Here is a 21,447-nt window from a genome sequence, read left to right on the forward strand (position 1 = left end):
CTGAAATTTTGTGGATCGGCATTGCGGTTAACAAATGGCTGGCATCGGCTTTTTATCCCTCAAGCTGCAAAACCAAAATCATCCTCAAGTTTTTGAAGGCGGTTTCTGCCATGCTAAATGTGACTTCTCTGTTGAGTCATAATGTCCCAGATTTTCCCACACGTGCAGTCTAAGTGCTCGCCAATTAACCCGACAGCAGCATACACATGGTAACATCCGAGAAGAGCAGGGCCGCTGTAGGCCCCACCGCACCAGGCCGAGTAGGGAGATATTGGGACGGCATGTGCAAGTAGCCGGGTTTGCTGGCGCTGTCACAAATCTTCAACAATCAAATACAAATACAAACATGCAAAAAGACAGAAATATATCATTGAGAATTACAAACATCGTGTGATTGTCAACGACTGAGGCTTTTACACTCCGCGTCAATAATATACAGGACTAGTACCCTTAACAGCTCCAGGCCTCCTAGTACCAACAACTGTTGAACAAAGTGTCAACAACTGAAAGCGTCGGCTATTCGACTGTATAAAGTCACCTAACACGAAATACCAGCTTATCTACTGAAAGATAATGGTTCGGTGGGGTCATCTCTGCACAACTTTATATATCCAGGGCAAAACGGGGAAAGACTGAAAAAGCCTCCTCTGAAACTAGCTCATCAGCTTCGTTGAAAACCTAAGCAACACGCCCCGACTATGGCACACTTTATTTCAAGCCAGCAATTTCAGCCCTTACCCATTGGGTGGTGGCTCATCGTTCAAATTCCTAACTTGCCTAGTTATAAATTTTTACAGGTCTCTCAAATGAATGCCGGTTCTGCAAAATGAACATATGATAAACATTACAGACCCCAAGAAAATGGATAATGAAGTCAGTAGAAACGAGAAGAATTGGGGACAATGTGATAACAGTACCTGATTAACCGTGTGTGCCTTCCTAGGAGCTGTGTCTGGATGTTCCAGTCCAAGATACTGCTCCCAAGCTCCATACATGTTTCTCTGGATAGGGTTATATAAGTCAAGCGGAAAAAGTTCAAACATTAGCAAAGATAAATAAAAGCTACAGGCAACAATTGCTTCAGCAAATATACCTGAAATTTTGTAGCCACAATATCTGAATCTTCAAAATAGTCTGGACGGCCAAGTGAAATGTATGCAAATTTCCACTGTAAAATAATGAACATTGGTTACTACAGAATGTTAACAGGTAAATAAACACTGTAATCAATCAAACCTCTGTTAAATTCAAGTTGGCACTTGAGCTATCTGACTGTTCATGTAATTGAACATCTCTGAACCAAATGGTTTTTCCAGGAACCAATAAATACTAGCCACAACCCACAAGGCACACTACTAGTAAGTAGTAACTGTGAAACGAACAGTCATCAAACAATTGAACTGCAGGTTGGATCAGAGAAACACTTTCTGACTAGGTCAAAGATGGGAGAGTTGTGGAAAATAACTAGAAAGCTGTGTTACCCGGACACCCGTGTCTTAATTTTTTTGCCGAGTCGGATACCCCGCACCCGTGTCGGATTCCGACACCCGTGTCGGATTCCAAGTGTTATTTGCCGTGTCCCCGAAAATTCTAACAAATCGGACACCCGCACCCGAGTCGGACACCGACACCCGCACCCGTGTCCATGTAACACTGCTAGAAAGTAAGATAACACCTCTTAAGTCTTGCACCCTTGTATAATAGCAACATCTCACAAAGTTGTTAATGTCGACTATCATGTACAAAAAGTAGGCTTTCAGATTACCCTGTTCTTGGCACTGTTTCTTAGGTTCCAACAAGTACAAGGACATCAACTTAGAAATGTAACTGGCAGTTCTACTGAATGTTTTCATGATTACAAAAAAGAAGCTTTTTCAAGGGGGAAAATGTTAGGCACTAGTTAGACAGTGAGTGGCATTACCTTTGAGAAATCCTCATCTGGAACCTTAAGCTTTTTCTGTATACGTTCCTTGATAGAAGATAGGGTTTCGTCCTCACGAATAACCATAAAAAATGGCTCTCCGAAGTTCTGAACTTGCTGTTGCCAATAAGATAAATATTCAGCATATCTTATAATTATACAAATAAATATGCAATTATAATTACTAAATAGCAGTACTGCCATCCATCCCATCCATATCATAAATCCTAAACCAATTTTCAGGAATTTAAACGAGAATGAGCATTATAATATCAGACATAAGCATAACAAGGCATACGTAACAGCAACTGGGATATGTGAATGAGATTAAAAAAAAAAGATATCAAATAATAACAATCTTAAACAAAGAAAGAAAGCATTAGAGTAAGAGCAGTGATCATTAAAAAAGCTCAACCAACCTAGGACTAGGAGAATAAGGTGGCATTTTAAATAAGAAGAAACAGCCAGTCAAATTCAAAATGGCCATATGGGTGGTGGAGGGGGTACTCACACCTACCAATTCTCCAAGTATTGACAATAAGATCTCCAAAAAAAAGATAATGTTATCAAAGAATAAAAAGGCAGCATCTGTTAAATATAACACGAACACTCTGACAAACTTTACAACAGATTACAAATAGGGTGGCGACATTCAAGCATAAAAGAATCTGTGACCAAAATCATTTCTTTGAATGCCAGTAATACTTGTAACTTGCTATACAATAACCAAATGAATTGCACCGATGGATTCTGGACCTTAAGATGTATTTTTTTTTATATGTGCACAACGAAAAATGTCTGGATGGTGGCATTCAGATGAATATTAGTCAAATTTCCATCATTACCGTTTGGTTTTGAGTATCTTTTGTAAAATGGTATACATGAATCAAGCGGTCAAAGGGACCAAGGTTTTTCTCCTCCTCTGGAACCTAAAAAAGAGAAGGTAAAATAGCCATTGATAAATAGGAGAGAAATATAAACCAGTCAACACCAATATAGTTATGAAGCATGAAGTAGCATACCTCCTCTGCACGCAATGTCCAGTACTGATCATTAATGTTTTCTATCTTTTCACTTGGCGCAAAAACCTGCAGGAATCCCAAGTTAAATAAATAACAATAGCCTCTGAAATTTGTAAGTATTTGATACATGTGTAATTAGCAAGGTGCACATATAAAGCATACTGTGACAGAATTAAGTGCAACTAAGAAGCTATTAAACCAACATGGGTAGCACCTTATATATCTTGTGATAGAAGACCTCAAGTAACCTTAGCTCAGCATTGGGATGAGACAACTCAACCTGATTGGATACAAGACAAAAAGTTAATCTAACAATACAAAGGACCCCATAACCAGAGTATGTCGAATACAGACAGCAAAATAAGGGATAAGAATACATACCTTTGATTTGATATCGTTTAGCACATCGCCAACAGTGCTGTTCTTTGGCAATCTTATACTGTGAACTGACACCTGATAAAATTTGCTTTAGGACCAGTAAACATACAACGCAACTGCCCTTACTAAAGAGTCCAGGAAAATAACCTCATCTTTTGTGGCATGATGATAAGTAACTTTCAATGTCTTCAGCGCTTGTAATTCTGGAAGTGGTATGTCCAATACCTCATAGTACAAAATATCAGAAGTCTGATACATGAAAATCAACAATGTCATTCCCCAGTTTACTTGCATAGAGGTCAATTGTAGCATAGATAAAATAACAGTGCAGTGACCTGGTTATAGTGAATCAACATGTCCAGTAGACGTTCAACGCCTCTGTACTTTATTGGTTGAGGCTTAGGTTGTTGCGAATAACAATTATGTGATGTAAGACGAATTTTCGATGGGTCATCCACTCCTAGTTTTTGAGCCACTTTTTCCACAACTTCATCATACGTGAAAATCTTTGACCTGTACATGCAAACAAAAAAAAGAAACGAAAAACATTTAGTACAAAACAGAATATCACAGTTTGCTAATCACAAAATCCCACATTCTTACATCTCTAGACAAAAATCATCCTCCTTAGGCTTCTCCAGTGAACGGAAGTGGACCACCTAAATATTACAGCAGAATTTATAACATGAAAAAGGTAGTACAATCTACAATGTATGATGATGATGTCAAGATGTAGCTCGCAGCCTCATGATCAGATAATAGAGTTCTTTTCTTTTCTGTAGTGTAATTAAACAACAACTTGCTTAGTGTAAAGCAAATAGAAAAATCAAATTCCTTAGTGCAACATTTCCTTTTAGATCTTTCATGTACAATGCTGGGGAACTAAATCTCAAATAGCATGATACTCAGAATTCTAGTACATGGGACACTCGACATTACCTGTCGGTTACGTATATACACCAAAAAGGACGGGACATCAGGGAATCTATATCGGTCAGCACTATCTGGCTTTGGAGATTTTTGAAAACAAATTATGTCCCCATCTTCAAGCTGTGAACACAAGAGTCAAGGTAAGAAAGCATATCAGGAACAAGCATATACAAAATTAAGTTAAAAACAACCTGGCACTGGGCATTACCTGACAAGATCGAAACAGAAGCCTGTTATCAATGTATTCACACATCACATTGGGCTCAAACTTAATTTCCTAATGTTGATGAAAGAAAGAAGGTACATTAAGATAACTAAATGTTATAAGCAAACTGCATAAACATCATCAGGAAATAAACAGTAAGATAATGAACCAGAATGATGTGCATACTACATAAACATCAGCAGTGTAGGCTGTCTTAAGAAAGAGACTAACCTCAAAAAGTTCAATATCATCGTCTTGTGAGAACCCCGCTAACATCCTTAACTTTGGCAGAATGTCCTGTGGTCTTCCTGAAGCCTTTACAAAGAGCCTACCAACATACCTGGACAATCCATTCAGCAGAAGAGTAAATATCCAACCAAAAAATCAAGTATGAGTATATGACACAGACAGTACTGAGTTGGAATGTATGGAAAGTACCGCAGCTCTTCCTTTTCAGGGTCATAGAGTTTGAAGAAAAGAAATATATCATCTCTTGTCTTCTCTGGAAGAGGAAGCGGCTTAAGGTCCTATAGCACCCGCAAAAAAATTGATAACATATTTTATCAGTTTCAAACCATATGAACAGATTGCTGAAATAAAAGCTTAAAATTGTAGGCCTGTTTGGTTCATATATAGCAATGCTTACTCTCTGCTTAACTTGCCAACAGTGAAACGACTAAAATTAGTGCCTGTCATCCTTGCCCCTTTCCTATGTGCCTATTATGTGTGATGAGGCTAAGCTGGAAACAAGTTTGGCATTCCTAACTTATGAATAGAAAGGAAACACAACTCCAGTATGATCAAACTTGCCAAAGGAATAAATAAAAGCTCACAGGGAAGAAGCTATTACCAGTCCAAGTTCAACTTCTAAGAACAATTTCAGTTCAGCGTTGTGGGCCTTGTTCACCAGTTCCTTTAACTGCCCAACCTATATAAAATGCTCTCCTTTAAAACTGGCATGTTCACGCACATGAAAAACTAGCATACAACTCAAACATATCCTAAAGACTGATGAAAAGGCAAAGAAACATCAGCTCAACAATAAATCCCACGGTACAATAAAATCATAAGGATTTTACAATGGGGTAGAAAAGAATTAAAGTATCTTCATTTGAATGTGAATTCTTAAAGTTGAGTCTGAGTGGTAAAAAAAAAATCTGAAAATAACTCTCCCACTACACATACTGATGTGTTAGGCAGTCGAACAAAAATACATTTTCAATGACTGATGATACATTAGCGCTGGTCAAGTTAAGTTTTTCAACCATAAGTGACACAACAAGATATTAGGGTAACCGAGCTGAATGCATGATATCTTTTTTTTTATAAGCTGAATGCATGATATCTAGTAAATAGTAATCAAACTTAGAAAATCAGAAACTTCACATTCAAAAGAAGCATATGTCTACAAAGACAAACATATGCATAATCCATGTTCCAAATTAGTTTGGGTTATGCACTTTTCTAAACATTACACAACTGGTCTAAAAACAACAGGGTAACGAACTGGAGATGATATGTATTTACAAGTCTATTCTGTTAGTCAAATTGCTTGACAGAGTGCAGCACAATATATATGCACAAACAAAGAAATAACTATGCCTAGCCATCCTTTAGTCCAATTAAATGTGTAATAAAATCATCATACACTGTGTGCTTCGTCTTGAGGAGATAATGGTCGGTTGGGCCGGTAAGTATGGTTTTGCCGCTTGGCCCACAGCCAAAATCGTTGAAACTGTGTAGGAATACCAAACTCCTTCGCTACCTCCTCCTGTAAAGCATTTCATATGAATTATCAGTATGTCAACTATGAAATTTTACTTTAAGCAAGGAAAAGAATAGGTCATTCTAGCAGCAGTGCACATGGATCACACATAGATTCATTAGATCAACTATAGGCCTTAACCAACCATCAAATAATTCTTAAGCTGTAAAAGGGGATAGCAAAAACAAACAATTATTGCACCATTCCAAGCCTCTGTGCACTTTTAAATCTTGAAATATGGGCATCAGATGGTCTACTGGAGATAATCTTAAGTATACTTTTAATCTAAAAGTAACTTGTGGAATCACTAGTAGCCTACGTGACTTCTTCAGTAACAACCAGCAAATTGACTCCTCTGATAGGAATATGACAAGATACACCATCAGATCATGTGATTACCTTGAATTGAGTAAAGGTCATCTGCTTTTGGATACGGAAGCTTGGAACTTTATCATGATCAACAAGATCAAAATATATGTCTTTTCCTATCTGAGCTTTTAAGTCATCATCCCTCGCAACCTATATATAATAGGAATCTGCGTAAGATAACTAAGCGGGAAAGACAAAAAGATGCTGAAGCTTGGATAACTCATGTCATATGCAAAGAAGGCTGCCTAAAATACCTTGATGATGGTATAGAGGTGTGCCTCAGCTTTCTCTTTTTTCCTGCGCTCCTTCTCTTCACGGTCTTTTTCCAATCTAATCTGTGAACAGATGGACATATTAGAGCCTACAGAAGAAGAAACCCTGAAACTCAAATATTAGGGTAGAGCTTACACGAAGATGCTCCGCTATGTCTTTCTCATCCACATTACAAATAATTTTGTCCTTGTCACTTTCACGAATGTACACAAGCATATATGCATTTGAATATTTGGTAAACTTGAAAGGAGTGTTGTTTAAGCCAGGATTTGTCTGAGGTAGCTGCAAAACGAAATTGATCAGCTCAGTGTTTACAAGATGCTGAATAAAAGAATTGTAGCCTCATAAATTGCAACATACCTCCTCCTCACCGCCATATTGTTCTTCCAGTGCCTTCTTTGCATCTTCCTTTGTTACACGCTCATCTTCAAACTTGAACCTAGAAAATTTTAGCTCGGTGAGTGCTTAGCATGAACAAATAACTAGTCGTCAAGGAAGTATGTGCAAGATGATCATAAGAGTGTGTTAATTTTGTATAGGACCATAGCCTAATGTTCCTTTGTAAGAAAACAGAAAATGGACCCACCATTGATCAGAAAGAGTAGGTCGTATGAAAGCATAATAATGTCCACCATGAACACCACCGCTATGGACAAGAACACTGTAAGAGAATAACTTTGATGAGCTGCATTGATATAAAAAATACTAACAGAAATGCATCGTCACAAAAACACCCTTTAAGTTTAACTAGACAATCTAGCATTTCCAACTCCTGGATTTGAAGTATTAATGCAAGCAAGTAAACAGAAAATCATTTGAAAGATATCTCCCTGACCTGTGAAGGGTGTAAAGATTCCGCACATTCCTGTCAGCATCAGGTGATAAATATTTTCCATTATCTCTATCAAGATCCAACTGAAGTGGGAACTCATACCGGTCATTGATCTGTGATTCACAACAGATGGTAAGCATCCTTAAAAGGCTACAAATTAAATTATGGAAGGATAAATGTCGCAGTCACAACTCACAATAAAGTTAGAGCCTATAGGAATTTCAGCGCATATAAACACATTTTTGTTAATGCATTTGAGCATATAAACAAAAAAACCAAGATCAGTAATATGTTCACAAGCCGAAGAACAATAAAAGGAAAATGTATAATCACATGTGATAAGCGTAGGATATTACAAAGTATACAATCATAAACTTGTTTTGCACTGAGTGCATATCATCACATGTAAGTGCATATTTTCTCAACTTACATGACCTACTATGTTCTGCATCTATGGATTTCAAGAAACTTTCTATCCTTTTTCCCTTCTGGGGGGCTGCTTTTGCTGGGTATAATTTGTAGCTACTCAAACTTGCTTGTAAGAGAAGGCTTTTTTATGTATTTGAAATGTGCAAAATGCACTTTCCGAATAGTACATATCATGTGTTAAGGGTATAATAGTCAAGGGTAATCATGTGTTAAGGGTATAATAGTCAAGGGTAGTATTGTAATCTCCTAGTGTCTAGGGTTTGGGTGCTCTCATGAATATATACCCCTTTGGGACTATTGTACCCTTAACATCATGAACATAAATTCAGAGTTCATTTTCTAAAAGGGAAATGGCATTAGAATAAGTCATATTATCACAGCTTCAGTTTGAAGCGCATCACTTGTCAATGTCATCCAAATATAACAGCCTGATGCATTCATTAGTATTTAATCAGCACAGATTTTTACAGCTAAAATTGACTAGCAGAATTTTCATCAATCACCATAGAAGATATCATTGTTACTAAAAAATGACAGTGAAAAAAAGGCATGTATATGGCAGCCTATTTTTGACCAAAATAATTCGAAATAGCTTCATCCAGTATGTAGCTTGGAATCAACATTAATCATAAAAAACCGCCAAAAATTGTCCTCTGTCCGAGAAAAATCAAAACTCATAAATTAGGCCAGAATAGAACAGATACTGGACTCCATGCCTAAATGCACAAAAGGAAACACATGCAGTATTCCAGTTCATGTTTAGTGCTTCAATATTCTGCTTAAGCTAAGAATACATATTGCTACATATAATCACTTTCAACTGGAAAGCTTTAAACTTCTGAAATACCGAAAAGCAAATAAATTGATAAAGAAGAAAAACTAGTTAGGCACTGATACAAACCTTCACCATTGTATCACGCATGAAATCATATTCAAAACGTTTTAGCTGAAGTTGCAAAACAGGAGGGAAGTCAATGAAAAGAACTCCTTTCTTTGCATCCTGAAACAAGAGAAGAGTTTCTTCTAAAACCCATATACAAATAAATGATAAATCAGGCTTTTTTAGTTGCCTTGTCAGATATTCGCAGAACCGGTTACTTAAATGTATTATTCCACTCAGTTTGATTAAGCTTATAATAATAAATAAAAAAGGTGGATTACTTTAGGAACTGATCAACTAGCTCGGTGGGAGGTGTGGGCGTACATAGAAACCACCCAGGTTTAAGGTCCTGTTCAACTCGAACCTGGGTGTCTATTTCTTCTAATTTACAATGCCACCTAGTTCCTCCTAGGTTGGTCAAGGTTTTTTTTTACGCTGAGAATTTCAGGGATTCTTATGAAGCCAGTGTGCACACACACTAAATTATGTAAAGGGGTACATAAGAGGGTCACAGAAATCAATTAACATGATAAGCATCTCAACCCAACAAGACCAAGAAACAAGTGAAAGAAAGTGATATGACTATACTACCCTGGAAACCAAGTCATGGGATAATGTTATATGGCATGTCATGACCGGCTAGAAACAGTAAGCTTGAGGATCCACAAGGTGGCCCCCCCTTCAATTAACTAACTGCTTTGTATTTCCATTTTCAATGTCCACTTTTACACCTGAGATGCCTCTTACCACAAAATGTTTAACCTTCATATAAATATGGTTTGAATGAATTGTGGTTTAACTTGAACAGCATTCGCCGAGGTTCTTTAAGAACGAAATGTCCTTAACTAAGCGACTTTATTTAGATTCCAACTGTTAAATAAAGGCAAGAATAGTTAGGTTCATCTTGCGGTTTTCAATGGCCCTGTGACTCTATGGCCATCCTGCCCGAGATGGAAAAGGGTTTAACTAACCTGAAGGCCATGCTGTTCGGCATGATACTTGTTGTCACCTTCCAGACGCTCCACCTCAACGTACTTATCAAATGACGCATAGACATCCTGACAACCTTTGACATCAAGCTGGAGATCTGCAATGGAATATACAACTAGGTTAAACAGTCAGGTCTAAACATTGACACTCATATGTAAATAGCATCGCCACTTGCCATAGAAGGATTCTTTTCTTGTTGATTTGAAATCCACATTGATACACTCGATGTAATTCATATGGTGCCCTTCAAACAATTGTTGTATTGTGCCCTCCACAACAGTTCCCTTGAATCAGCATTTTACAAGCATAATTCAGTCAGAGCTACAACAGTTCAGTAGACAACACTGAAGGATATAAAAGGAAAGACCTTACAGACGCCAAACCTTCATCTTATCTTCCAACTTCTCAGAAAGAACTCTATTTAACTCTTGAACATCATGTTGCATAAATGAATCATGCATGTCCCACCCGAATGATTTTGTGAGCTCCTTCGTAGAGACACTGCTGTCGTTATACTGCAACTTATAAAACAGTGACTGTAGAGCTAATGGAATGCTTCCCGAGGGCATATCATTTTCAGTGGTGGGCATGTGATAAACAGCCTGATAAAAATATATATAGTTAGCTCTATCCGAACAGGTTGAGCAGAAGAGCAACCATATGTGAATTTCTCATTTGTACCTTTCTGAAATACGGGATGTGGTACAGTGTCTGTAGAAGAGAATTCATGTAGCAAGTAGCACCTTGATTTTTGAGACCAACATAACCAGTTTCCTTTTTAGAGTCATAACTCCAATAATCAACAACTTTACACACAGCAACCTCAGCTTCAACTATACAAGTATCATTTACAAGATAACCTCTACTGGGATTGTAGAGTTCACCCAACGGCATAAATGAAGTGAAACCCCAATCACTTTCTCGAGCAGAGAACTGATGTTGTGTTTCTGCATGGATCAAAAGTTAGTTACCTAAGTTTGTTACTGAAGCCTCAAAGTGTAGACTGCGATCAATATCTTGAGAAGTACTAGGGGGAAAAAGTGAATGCATCATAAAAGGATGTACCTTTTCTTATTGTAAACTTGTTGTGAATTTGATTGACCACAGAGAGGCTGAACTGTGCATATCTAGTCCATCCATATGGCAAGACTCCAGAATCGGCCACATCCAAATACATAGACAAGAATTCAACATTATTTCCTCGTGGGAAAATCAAAATCCGCCTGCAAAACAGAAAGGATGCCATCAATTATACAACAAAAAGAACATACTCATTCAGAGGAAAATGGTAAGCAGTATGCAATTACCACTTGTAGCCTCCGACAATAAAAACTTCAGAGTAGAGCTTCTTTGTGCTAACTCTTGATAGATTCTCAATAGTCCAAGTAAATCTCGAGATTGGTGGATCCTCTATCTGTTGGTTTTCCACAGTAGCAGCTGGCTCAGCAGGCACAACTGGTATGATGAAAAAAGAAAACATAAGTAGCTGATAAACTCAAATGCTAGAACGGATAACAAAACCAGCAAATGAAAGAACAAATTGGTCCTAAGTTTATGGTGAATAAAAGCCAAAATCATTTTTCACAAAGAACAAGCAGAAAGCCCAAAACGCTATCAAAACTGCAAATAGTAATGGAAAATACAGCCCCCAATAATTAGAGAAAAAAATCATATTATGGTGATTTTGCCCACAAAAATACAACTACACTCAATCCTGCATTACTGTATAACCAAAAAAAACTTATACCAGTATAAAAGTATCAGATATGCAAGCACGCACACCGGCACAGTTTTAACAAAACTTAATTCCTCAGGAATAGTAATTAGTATTACCCACAAATACGATACATAAGCTACGAATGAATATATACACACTAAAAAGAACAGATTGCAGAAAATTAAGATTCAAAATTCAGCAGCAATACCAAATTATAGAACAAGCCAAGAGCCGATCATGGTGCATAATGAATACTATACACAGCAATAACTCTGACCACAGCACTAATAGAAGGACCACCATTCGGCACAAGAGAGAGAAAAAATCATGGTATAGAGCAGCAGTAACACCAAGAGCTAAGAAGAAGATAAAATGATCATAGCAAATAAGAGACATCAAAATGCAGCTCATCTAGACAGCTGGTCTGAGCATCTACACACTACAGGTCACAGAACATCCACTAACTAGCTGTCAACCCATGTAGCACATAATGAGGTGAAGTATTCGGGAGAAAGGGTCAATCGAACCTTCCATTGGCTGCGTTCCATTGGGCAGCTCCTGGTGCGGCACGAGCACCTCGTCTTCCTCCTGTTGTTGCTGCTGCGAGGGGGGAAAACACGAGAGAGGCACATCACAGATCCATTGCTATGATCTGAACAGGAAGCCATCAAAACCCCAAACCCTAGAATTCGTACGCGGGCCGGGAGGGCCTTACACGCCACGCCAGAACCTCGACCCCGAGACCAAGCCAGAGACCTAGGGCGAGGGCGCGCGTCCCGCCCGACGGCCGTGACGCGCGCGGCGTCGCGGCCCGATGCGGCGGGCGGGGCCCCGAGCGAGAGGAGGAGAAGGAATGCGGCGCAAATCTGCGCACGCTTACCTCGGCGGGCGGAGGGGGCGGCGGCGAGGTCGTCATAGCCGGTAGGACGCGCGCGTCGCGGGGTGGCGCGCAGGGAGAGAGGGGACGGGGAGGCGCTGGGTCGCCGGCGGCGATGTGGGACCCCAGCCTGAAGTGGGTTACGGGGGGAGGTGGAGATCGCGAGGGGTGGGGAGGTGGAGGAGAGAGAAAGGGAGAGGAGAGGAGAGGAGAGGAGAGAGAGAGGTTTTGGACCCGTGGAAAATTCCAGGCCTTGTGCGGAGGCTTGCGGGGCAAGGACGGTGCGCGGGTCGACGGCTGGGATCGAGGGCTGTGATGGGATGGACGGTCGAGATATTATGGGCTCGACACGGCGGGGTGGCTGGTAGAACGGGGAGAGAGAGAGGGACCCCGCTCACACAGGTCGTAGCTTTCGCTTCGCTTCACCTAGGTATATACGTGGAGCTTGTTTGGCTGGTTTAGGTTTGGCTTAGCTTGGTTTATTATAATTTATTTTCTCTCACACAATATTATTCATTCTACTAGCCGAGTACTATTTATTTTACCAGCCGAACAGGCTCGTGATTCGTTCCGACAAACCCAACCCGACCTCACCTATCCAAAAAATTTTGAATCCGGCCCGATGAATGTATGGATCAAGCTCGAGTTGAAATTTTTTTACTTGAAATCCAAAAATTTTGATCTAGCTTGAAAATTATATATGAAAAATTAGGTTTTACTCGACCCGCCCCGACCATATGCCAAGCTAGGCTCGGGCAAAAAAATCCAACTAGATGATTTTTTTACCTGACTCGAACCGATAGATGATCATATCTACCTAGGAAGCCGGGAGATTCACGTTTCATACACTCCATCAGGAATACGAATAGACATGTGCCAAGTGTGAGGTAATCATGGATTCGTGGTCATGGCGGGTAGGTTGCTACGTGTGTTCGCGGAACGAATTTCATTGGGTTCCTCCTAAATGGTTTTCAATTTCGAGTTGTTATCATCTAATGATTCAATATATTCGTTAGATGGAATTCTAGGTCATCAATAAAATTGGAACATGTAATGTACACTAATCTATATTGTTTATAAGTATAGTTTATGCTAGTTGCTAGTATTGTGATTCCGTAGCTAGCGGCCAGCAACAGAGTTCTACTAGTTTAGAGCCGATGTGCGAGCAGTGAGTATCTTCAAATTATATCTACAATTACAAATTGTCAAAAGGTTAAAGGTGTTTGACTGCCTAGCTTCACATATTATGATGTATGAGCAATGTATATGAAATATAGTAGAACCAACGAGCTCTTTTTCCTAAACATTGTATAGACGATAGACACATGTGCTTATATAGGCACGTTCACTCGTCCGTAGGGACGCCCGTAGGCACACCCAACCCTACGGATGGCCGTCGGCACACCCAACCCGTAAGAGAGCGCATTTGAGAGATTGTGCCAATTTAAAGTTCAATTTATTTGATTTTCTATAATATCTAGATTTGCTAAAACTAGCTACAATTTGGAACGGAGAGAATATATAGAAAATTCATTTATATATTTTCAACTTACACAGTTACACTCTAAACTAGAATTGGCTTTGAACTTTTGTTACGTGACGTTGGATTTGAGTGGTTTAGATCACGTGGCGAGGTTAAAGTTGGTAGAGTAGTGGACAATTTTTCTGCCACCCCTAAATTCTCTCCTTTTTATCTAGTTCACAAGGAAATGATTTTTCAATTAGCTCTTGTATGGAAGAGAGACTCGTTTTAAAGCCATGAAACTCGTACATATATAAATGAAATGACTAACACTATAACATATGTTATAGTGTTCACCTACCTAATTAAGAGCTGCTGCCTGCTGGAGAAACAGAGAAATAGAATTTCTCAAAAAGAAAGGGAAAAAACAAACATTTCGCCCCGCAGAGAAACCTCAGCTCCCTCAAGATTGTAACCAATATCAAGTCCATATATAGGTGAGAATCTATGTCACTTGTGTTGATCCATCATATATAGAGCACAGCTGGTCAAAGTTGAACACTTGTCTGCGTTGATGATTTCTTGCTCAAGTCAGCTTCTGCTAAAGGTACTGAAACTGCAATTCTGGGATCATGAGTAGGCCAAATAAATCTGGATGCAACACAATGGGAAGGACAAAAGGATGGTTCCAGGGGTGATTCACGAACTACAACTATTAGGAGTCTATGATCGCTGTGTTCGCTTGGCTTGTCAGCCAACCAGCCAGCAGTACTGTTCTCTCATACTAAATCAGCACCAGCCACTAGCTACCAGTCAGTCAGCAGTACTGTTGTCTCATAACAAATCAGCACCAGCCATCAGCCACAGCCAAGCGAACACAGCGGATATGTTCAGGACCTCTGCTTCTCCTTTGAGGCCTTTTCGAGCAATGCCAGCAGTAATAATCTGTTCAAGAACTCTTCGATGCTCTAGCAGCGAATCAAGAAGACTACCAGATCCACAGCCAAAATCGACCTGAAAAATAAACATCTGGTTATGAAAAAAAGATACATTTGACCGTAAAAAAAAACAAAACATTTTGCTAATGGGTAACTAGGGATCAGTCGAAATTTACTAGCGTGATAGCAAGCAGCTCATTGATGTGTCACACTCAGACTACAAATTCAACTCTTTGTAGAACAAGGTTCATAATCTTTTGACGGCTCAGTTACATGCAAAATCTTTACATAACTCAAAGAAACAGCTCTATGCAAAGATGTTTATCATGTACATAATACTCAGCTTATAGCAATTAGAAGATCAACATGTTAACATGGGCAGCTCAACTCTAGACATCATCGAAGGTAATAGGAGAACTAACTACTAGCAGGCGGGATCAAAATCCTAGGAGGCATGTTTGGTAAACTGAGAGCTGATTTATATATTACTACCTCCGTCCCAAATTACAATTCGTTTTGGTTTGCTAGATACTGTTGGTCCAGTGATAAAGCCCCCCCTCTCCCCCCCTCTAACACCTGGGTTTTAGGGTCGGAGTGGCTAGAGGGGGTGGTCTAAGTTGGTACCAGAGCCAGGTCCCTGGTTCGAAACCCACCGGCCACGCATTTCTTCCGCTGCGCGATTTCCCCTGCGGGGTTCGCTGAGACCAGCAGCCAGCAGCCACAGGCGCGGCGCGGCTCGCTCGCCGTAGGGGGAATGTTGGTCCAGTGATAAAGCCCCCCCCTCCCCCACTCTAACACCTGGGTTTTAGGGTCGGAATGGCTAGAGGGGGTGGTCTAAGTGATACATATATTTTGCTACGCACCTAGATGTACACTATGCCTAGATACATATAATATTCAAGTTGATTTTTAACAGCACCTGCCATATCTCAGAATCATCGTTAGTCTCCAGCAAATATTCCCTTGCTTATCCTTCATCACTAGGTGGCAGTATAATTTATGCAAGGATGACATGCAGTCTGGATGGTCAAACACTCAGTAGACCCATAGTTGCACTGCTTTCAAGCTTTTCCTTTGATGTATCCATAGAAACTCCGCGGCGGGCTGCCGCAGACGCACCCGTGAAGCGTTTGCTGGAAGGCCGCGGCGGCAACCGACCATGGTGAGGGCCCGCGGCAGGGAACGGCAAGGAATCGAGGAACCGCATTGGGCGTCTCTCGCCACGCGTCGGTCCGCGGAGGCACAAGCCCTCCACGGGGTTAAACTCCAGGGTGTATAGTATATACTGTATGACCCAACTTCATCACACATTTTTGAACCATTGTCTTGAGTATTACCATAAAAGATAAAGCACATTGCAAATCTTTGCCAATATTGGGGGTGTTGTTAAATTTTAGATCATCAGTTCACTACTTACAAAAACACAGCTTCTTGATATTTTTGTTCAGCTGCTTGGAATTATTATTGAACCAGATCATGACTCTCGATGCAGAATTCTGAACAGCATAAGATTGCTTGCTTAAACTGTCAGCTGTAAGCTACTATAATAAAAACTTCTTGCTCCAATGAGTACATTTTACCACATATTAGAACATATCTAGCTTCTTGTGATCCTAACATTAGCCACTTGCTGATTCCCCCCCATTTCTTCAGAGGTTGCAGCTGGTCCTAACATCAGTTATAGTCGAGAACAGATTGAATGATTAATCACCAATAATCATGGCAAGAACACATCCCATCTTTCATATGATGAAACCTACTACCATCCCTCACAATAATTTCCCTGCTAAAAACCTTTGTCACCATCTTGCTGAATTCATGGCAATCACCACACAGACTAAGGTTCTTGACAATACGGATTGGGCTGCCAGCTTCAACAACAATGAACCCATAAGCAATTGCGAGTCGCTCACTGTGCACCTTAATGGCGTGAACCTTCTCTTCATGCCCGATGTCATGCAACACTGATGACACGTCTGGTACATACCCTGCCTCAGCCAACCTTCTGTCAATCATGCCAAGCATGTTATATATCTGTACAAAATCCTTGTGATCCATGTCCCCAACTAGAAACCTGTGCACGATTCCATGTGCCTCCATCATGCTCCAGCCAGCTGACTTGTTGGTGCCACGATTAGACATTAATTTCCTTACTTTCCTGACTTCATCCCATTTCTTTGCTGTCGCATATATACTTGCAAGGAGGACATAGTGTCCATCATGAGCAGGATCCAGTTCAATTAGCTTATTACCGACAGTTATGCCCAAATCCACAAGGCCATGTCTCTTGCAGGCTGATAGTATTGTGCCCCAGAGAACTGGGTCAGGTGCAATGTGCATCCCTTCGATCAATTCAACGGCTTCCTGAACAAGGCCAGCACGGCTCAGAAGATCAACCATGCATCCATAATGCTCCATCTCTGACTCAATGCCATATTTCTCTAACATCAGCCTGAAATACCACCGTCCTTTATCAACAAGCCCAGTGCGGCTGCAGGCATTCAACACCCCCACAAATGTGATGCTTGTCGGGCAAAACCCCTCAGTGACAAACTTCTCAAAGAGCTCCACTGCATCATGCCCCAATCCATGAGCAGCAAGTCCGCAGATCATGGAGTTCCAAGCAAACACATCCCTCCTCGGCATGGCATCGAAAACTTCCCTTGCCACTGCTATGCTCCCGCACTTGGAATACATATCTACCAGTGCAGCGCCAACATTCACACTCACTTGCATTCCTACTCTCTTGACCATCTCATGCACAAACCTCCCCTGCTCAAGCAACCCCAGTTGTGCAGCTGCCGAGAGTGCTATCACTATAGCTGCCTCATTTGCCTTCACCCCCTGCACCAGCATGTTCCTGAAAGTTTCCAGTGCCACCTCCAGCTGCCCTTCCTTCACATACCCACCCATCATCGTGCTCCACGAAACTTCATCCCTCGCAGGCATTCCATCGAACACCTCTCGTGCATACCCCACCATGCCCGCTCGCACATATCCAGCAAGGATGGCATTCCACGTCACCACGTCCCGCACGAGCGGTAGCTCGTCGAACACCCTCCGCATCGCCGCCACGTCACCGCAGATGCCGTAGAAGTGGATCAGCGCGTTCCGCACGTAGAGGTCGCCCGCGGCGCCAGCCTTCATGGCCAGCGCGTGCACGTGGGAGCCCAGGAAGTGGGAGGCGGAGGAGCCGACGGTCTGGCCGGTGTCAAGGTTGTTGGAGAGCGAGGCGAGGAGGAAGGTGAAGGAGTGGGGGTTGCGGCGGGGGAGGCGCGGGAAGAGGCTGAGCGGGAGCGGGTGCGGGAGCACGCGGAGGAGGTGGTTGGACGCGAAGGCGGAGGCGGAGCTGGAGCTCCGGAAGAGGGAGAGAGGGTAGGAGTAAGAGGCGTCGGCGCCGCCGGGCGGGAGGCGCGGGAGGGCGGCGAGGAGCTGCGGGAGGGCGCGCGCGGTGGCGAGGCCGAGGACGGCGAGGCGGGCGTGCGCCTGCTGGACGTGGCGGAGCGCGGGGCACGGCGGCAGGAGCGCGCCCAGGAGCTGCCTCGCGTCGGCGGCGGGGTTGGGCTGGAAAGTAGGGGCGCGCCGGGTGGCCGGCGGCGGCGGCGGCGGCGTTTCGAACTGCATGGAGGCGTCGAGCCGGCGACGGCGCCAGCCACCGAATGCCCATGAATCGGGCTGGGTGGGACCGTGGGACGTCGTTCCCCGTTTCCCATGGGCCAGGGATTGTTCTGGACCAACCATGGTGAATGGTCGCCTTTTTTTCATTTTTATATTAAAAAAAACAAAATTTCAAAAATATATATCGAATAGGAAAATTTTCAAAAATGGGTGCCGGTTGCCTCGTGCCTGTCACCCATCCAATTGGCAATAGGACCTAAATGTAAAAAAAATTACATTTAGGTCCTGGCGTCTAGGGCGCATTAAACAGTGAACTTGTAAAATCAATATAAAATCATAAAAAAATCGAAAAAAATACAAACTTAACTGTTCTGTATTCTATGAAATAAAATCTACAACTTTTGTTACATAAAGTTTTTTATTTGATCAATGTATCTAAATCAAGAAAAATAGTTTTTGTACTTAGAAAAATCTGAAATAATTCATTTGGTCTAATTGTGCTTATCTAAAATTTATCAAACTTTTTTTAATAGCTCTTAGGAAATAAAATAATGGTACTGTAAAAGTTATGGCTTCTAATACTCAGTATAGCAGTATGGATAAATAATCCATTTAAACTAAACATATTGCAAGATCTAATTTAAAAACTTATTCTAGAAATGTTTTATGGGCCTACCAATTTTGTACAAGCCTATACTCACCATATGCAACACTCTGGCCAAAGATGACATGCATCCAAAGGATGGATCTTGAGATTTAAATAAAAGTATATTAAAATAGTATTTAAAATAGAGCAAGATACATTGATCAAATGAAAATCTTTATGTAACAAAAGTTGTAGATCTTGTTTCATAGAATACAGAACAGTTGAGTTTGTATTTTTATGATTTTCTACGATTTTATATCGATTTTACAAGTTCATTGTTTAATGCGCCCTGGACGCCAGGACCTAAATGTAATTTTTTTAATATTTAGTTTCTGTCGCCAACTGGATGGGCGACAAGCACCCTGTCGCCCATTAGGAGAGCAACAGGCACCCATTTTTGAAAATTTCCCTATTCAGCGTATATTTTTGAAATTTTGTTTTTTTAAATATAAAAATGAAAAAAGCGCTCAATGGTCCGTGGCCTCGTGGGCCTTATCACGCTGGACCCAAACAAAGCGGTTTTTTTATTTTTATATTTTTTAAAAATGTTTTTTACAGAAATATATTTTCGGTTTCACATTTTACAGTTTTATACCCCTACCGCCCGGCAGGGGGGCGGCAGGGACTTACATGTAAATAAATATATATTTTGTTTTGCGCGGAGGCCCCTGGCGGGAGCGGGCGGCAGGCAGCCCGCCTGCCCGGCAGGGGGGCGGCAGGCTCCCCATGCCAAATATAAAAGATGAGCTTCTTCCCTCGCACCCTCATTTCTTGCCCACGAGATCCAGAGAGGGGAGAGGGAGAGAGGAGGGGTGAGGAAGATAATTCCACCGGCGAAGCCCTGCCGAGTTTTGGATCCGAATTGCAGGTAACCAATATTTCTCAACACCATATGATACACATCATGTCATTTCTTGGAGGCCATAGTTCGGGGGGCATGAAGTCATCTAGGTCGTCATCCCAGTTAACAGAACTTGGTGCTGGAGGTCGCGCAGTTTGACTTGATAAACCTCTTGACTTTCCCTTTCTCTCTTTTATGGTTCTACTTTCATGTACAGGGGGAGGAACATTAGGTCTTGGAGGCCATGGTTTGGGGGGGCATGAAGTCATCTAGGTCATCATCCCAGTTAACAGAACTTGGTGCTGGAGGTGGTGTAGTTTGACTTGACGAACCTCCGGTTCTATGTGATTGCGGAGGCCAAGTACTATCACCCGAAGATCTTCCACGCCTCCTTTGTCTTGTTTGTGGCATGAGTCCACCGAAGATACATACCAATTTACGAAAATTTGGTATTGATTTGCTAATCACCTCCATGTCCTCGGGGTAATCCTTGCATATAATTACACAACAATTTTAAAATTTACGGAATATGGATTACAAATGACTATAGATATTAGATCCGAATGATAGTTACCTTAATGTGCATCTCATACACCTCTGACCGCATCCATATCGTAGAAGTACTTTGTACGAAACCAATAACATTAGAATGATTAGCTAGTTCACATACCATCATATACATCTTACGGCGTTCTAGCAGGTGTCAATTTACATCTTGCGTTATAATACCTCGAAACAATGTGAAATCTTTAAACTCTACTAATTTGGACAACACCATCTCTATCGTACCATCCGCTAATGGATCCAACTTCTTACTGATTACAAGATGTGTCATGATCTCAAGAATTATACTAGATTTTTCTTCGGTCCATGAAAATACAACAGAATTGGAGGCAGCCATTGCCTTATGCTGCAATAGCAATAAGGTACTGTCACTCTAAGTTTACTATTCTATATTTCACTATCCAAAAACTAAATCTATTCTAATTCATAATTATTTTAGAAATAAGTTTATAATAGTTGAGAAATATTGGTTACCTGCGGTTCGGATTCAAAATCCGGCAGGGCTTCACCGGTGGAATTACCTCCCTCACCCCTCCTCTCTCCCTCTCCCCTCTCTGGATCTCGTGGACAGAAAATGACGGTGCGAGGGAAGGGGCTCAGCTTTTATATTTGGGGGGAACCTGCCGCCCCCCTGCCGGGCGGGCGGGCTGTCTGCCGCCCCTCCACCGGGCGGCAGGTGCCTGCCGCCCGGCAGGGGGGCGGCAGGCTCCCGCCAGGGGCCTCCGCGCAAAAAAAAATTATGTTTATTTATATGTAGGTCCCTGCCGCCCCCTGCTGGGCGGTAGGGGTA

The 21,447-nt window shown here is 41.5% G+C and overlaps 2 protein-coding genes and 1 long non-coding RNA gene across 5 annotated transcripts; all 3 read right to left on the reverse strand.

The window, feature by feature from the left end:
• Positions 1–339: 339 nt before the first annotated feature.
• Positions 340–12,808, reverse strand: LOC120659399 (ubiquitin C-terminal hydrolase 12-like). 3 transcript variants are annotated; one of them, XM_039937526.1, is made up of 32 exons: positions 12,592–12,808; positions 12,239–12,311; positions 11,302–11,449; positions 11,060–11,217; positions 10,676–10,941; positions 10,378–10,596; positions 10,170–10,278; positions 9,976–10,091; positions 9,026–9,124; positions 7,699–7,808; positions 7,450–7,524; positions 7,224–7,302; positions 6,999–7,145; positions 6,845–6,925; positions 6,621–6,740; positions 6,105–6,227; positions 5,307–5,384; positions 4,895–4,983; positions 4,688–4,796; positions 4,460–4,528; positions 4,261–4,371; positions 3,925–3,980; positions 3,657–3,834; positions 3,469–3,570; positions 3,325–3,396; positions 3,158–3,223; positions 2,944–3,009; positions 2,767–2,850; positions 1,922–2,038; positions 1,094–1,168; positions 918–1,001; positions 340–819 (listed from the first exon to the last, which is right to left on the reverse strand). In XM_039937526.1, exons 1-32 carry the CDS (start codon positions 12,625–12,627, stop codon positions 778–780), a joined length of 3,357 nt encoding a protein of 1,118 aa, XP_039793460.1. In that variant the 5' UTR covers positions 12,628–12,808; the 3' UTR covers positions 340–777. The 3 variants fall into 3 exon arrangements, with proteins under 3 accessions (XP_039793460.1, XP_039793461.1, XP_039793462.1); XM_039937527.1 differs by having other exon boundaries at positions 12,239–12,308; positions 12,592–12,789; XM_039937528.1 differs by having other exon boundaries at positions 1,922–2,035; positions 12,592–12,789.
• A 1,817-nt stretch (positions 12,809–14,625) lies between these two features.
• LOC120659403 lies at positions 14,626–16,080 on the reverse strand. The gene is made up of 2 exons (XR_005668994.1): positions 15,908–16,080; positions 14,626–15,064 (listed from the first exon to the last, which is right to left on the reverse strand). It is a non-coding gene; the product is annotated as an uncharacterized LOC120659403 (long non-coding RNA).
• A 247-nt stretch (positions 16,081–16,327) lies between these two features.
• LOC120659402 (pentatricopeptide repeat-containing protein At3g62890-like) lies at positions 16,328–18,679 on the reverse strand. The gene has a single exon (XM_039937533.1). It carries the CDS (start codon positions 18,610–18,612, stop codon positions 16,696–16,698), a length of 1,917 nt encoding a protein of 638 aa, XP_039793467.1. The 5' UTR covers positions 18,613–18,679; the 3' UTR covers positions 16,328–16,695.
• Positions 18,680–21,447: the final 2,768 nt, after the last annotated feature.

The sequence above is a fragment of the Panicum virgatum genome, chromosome 2N, assembly GCF_016808335.1.
Source record: "Panicum virgatum strain AP13 chromosome 2N, P.virgatum_v5, whole genome shotgun sequence".
In the NCBI taxonomy this organism is placed as follows: Eukaryota; Viridiplantae; Streptophyta; class Magnoliopsida; order Poales; family Poaceae; genus Panicum; species Panicum virgatum.

Bases quoted from the DNA above. Each gene is read 5' to 3' on its own strand.
- LOC120659399 (XM_039937526.1), bottom strand. From the start codon at position 12,627: ATGACGACCTCGCCGCCGCCCCCTCCGCCCGCCGAG. The intron at 10,092-10,169 runs GCAAGTGGCGAT...ATTCCATTGCAG, and splicing joins AAGAAAAGAATCCTTCTATG to ATCTCCAGCTTGATGTCAAA. The intron at 1,002-1,093 runs GTATATTTGCTG...AACCCTATCCAG, and splicing joins TTGTGGCTACAAAATTTCAG to AGAAACATGTATGGAGCTTG.
- LOC120659402 (XM_039937533.1), bottom strand. From the start codon at position 18,612: ATGCAGTTCGAAACGCCGCCGCCGCCGCCGCCGGCCACCCGGCGCGCC.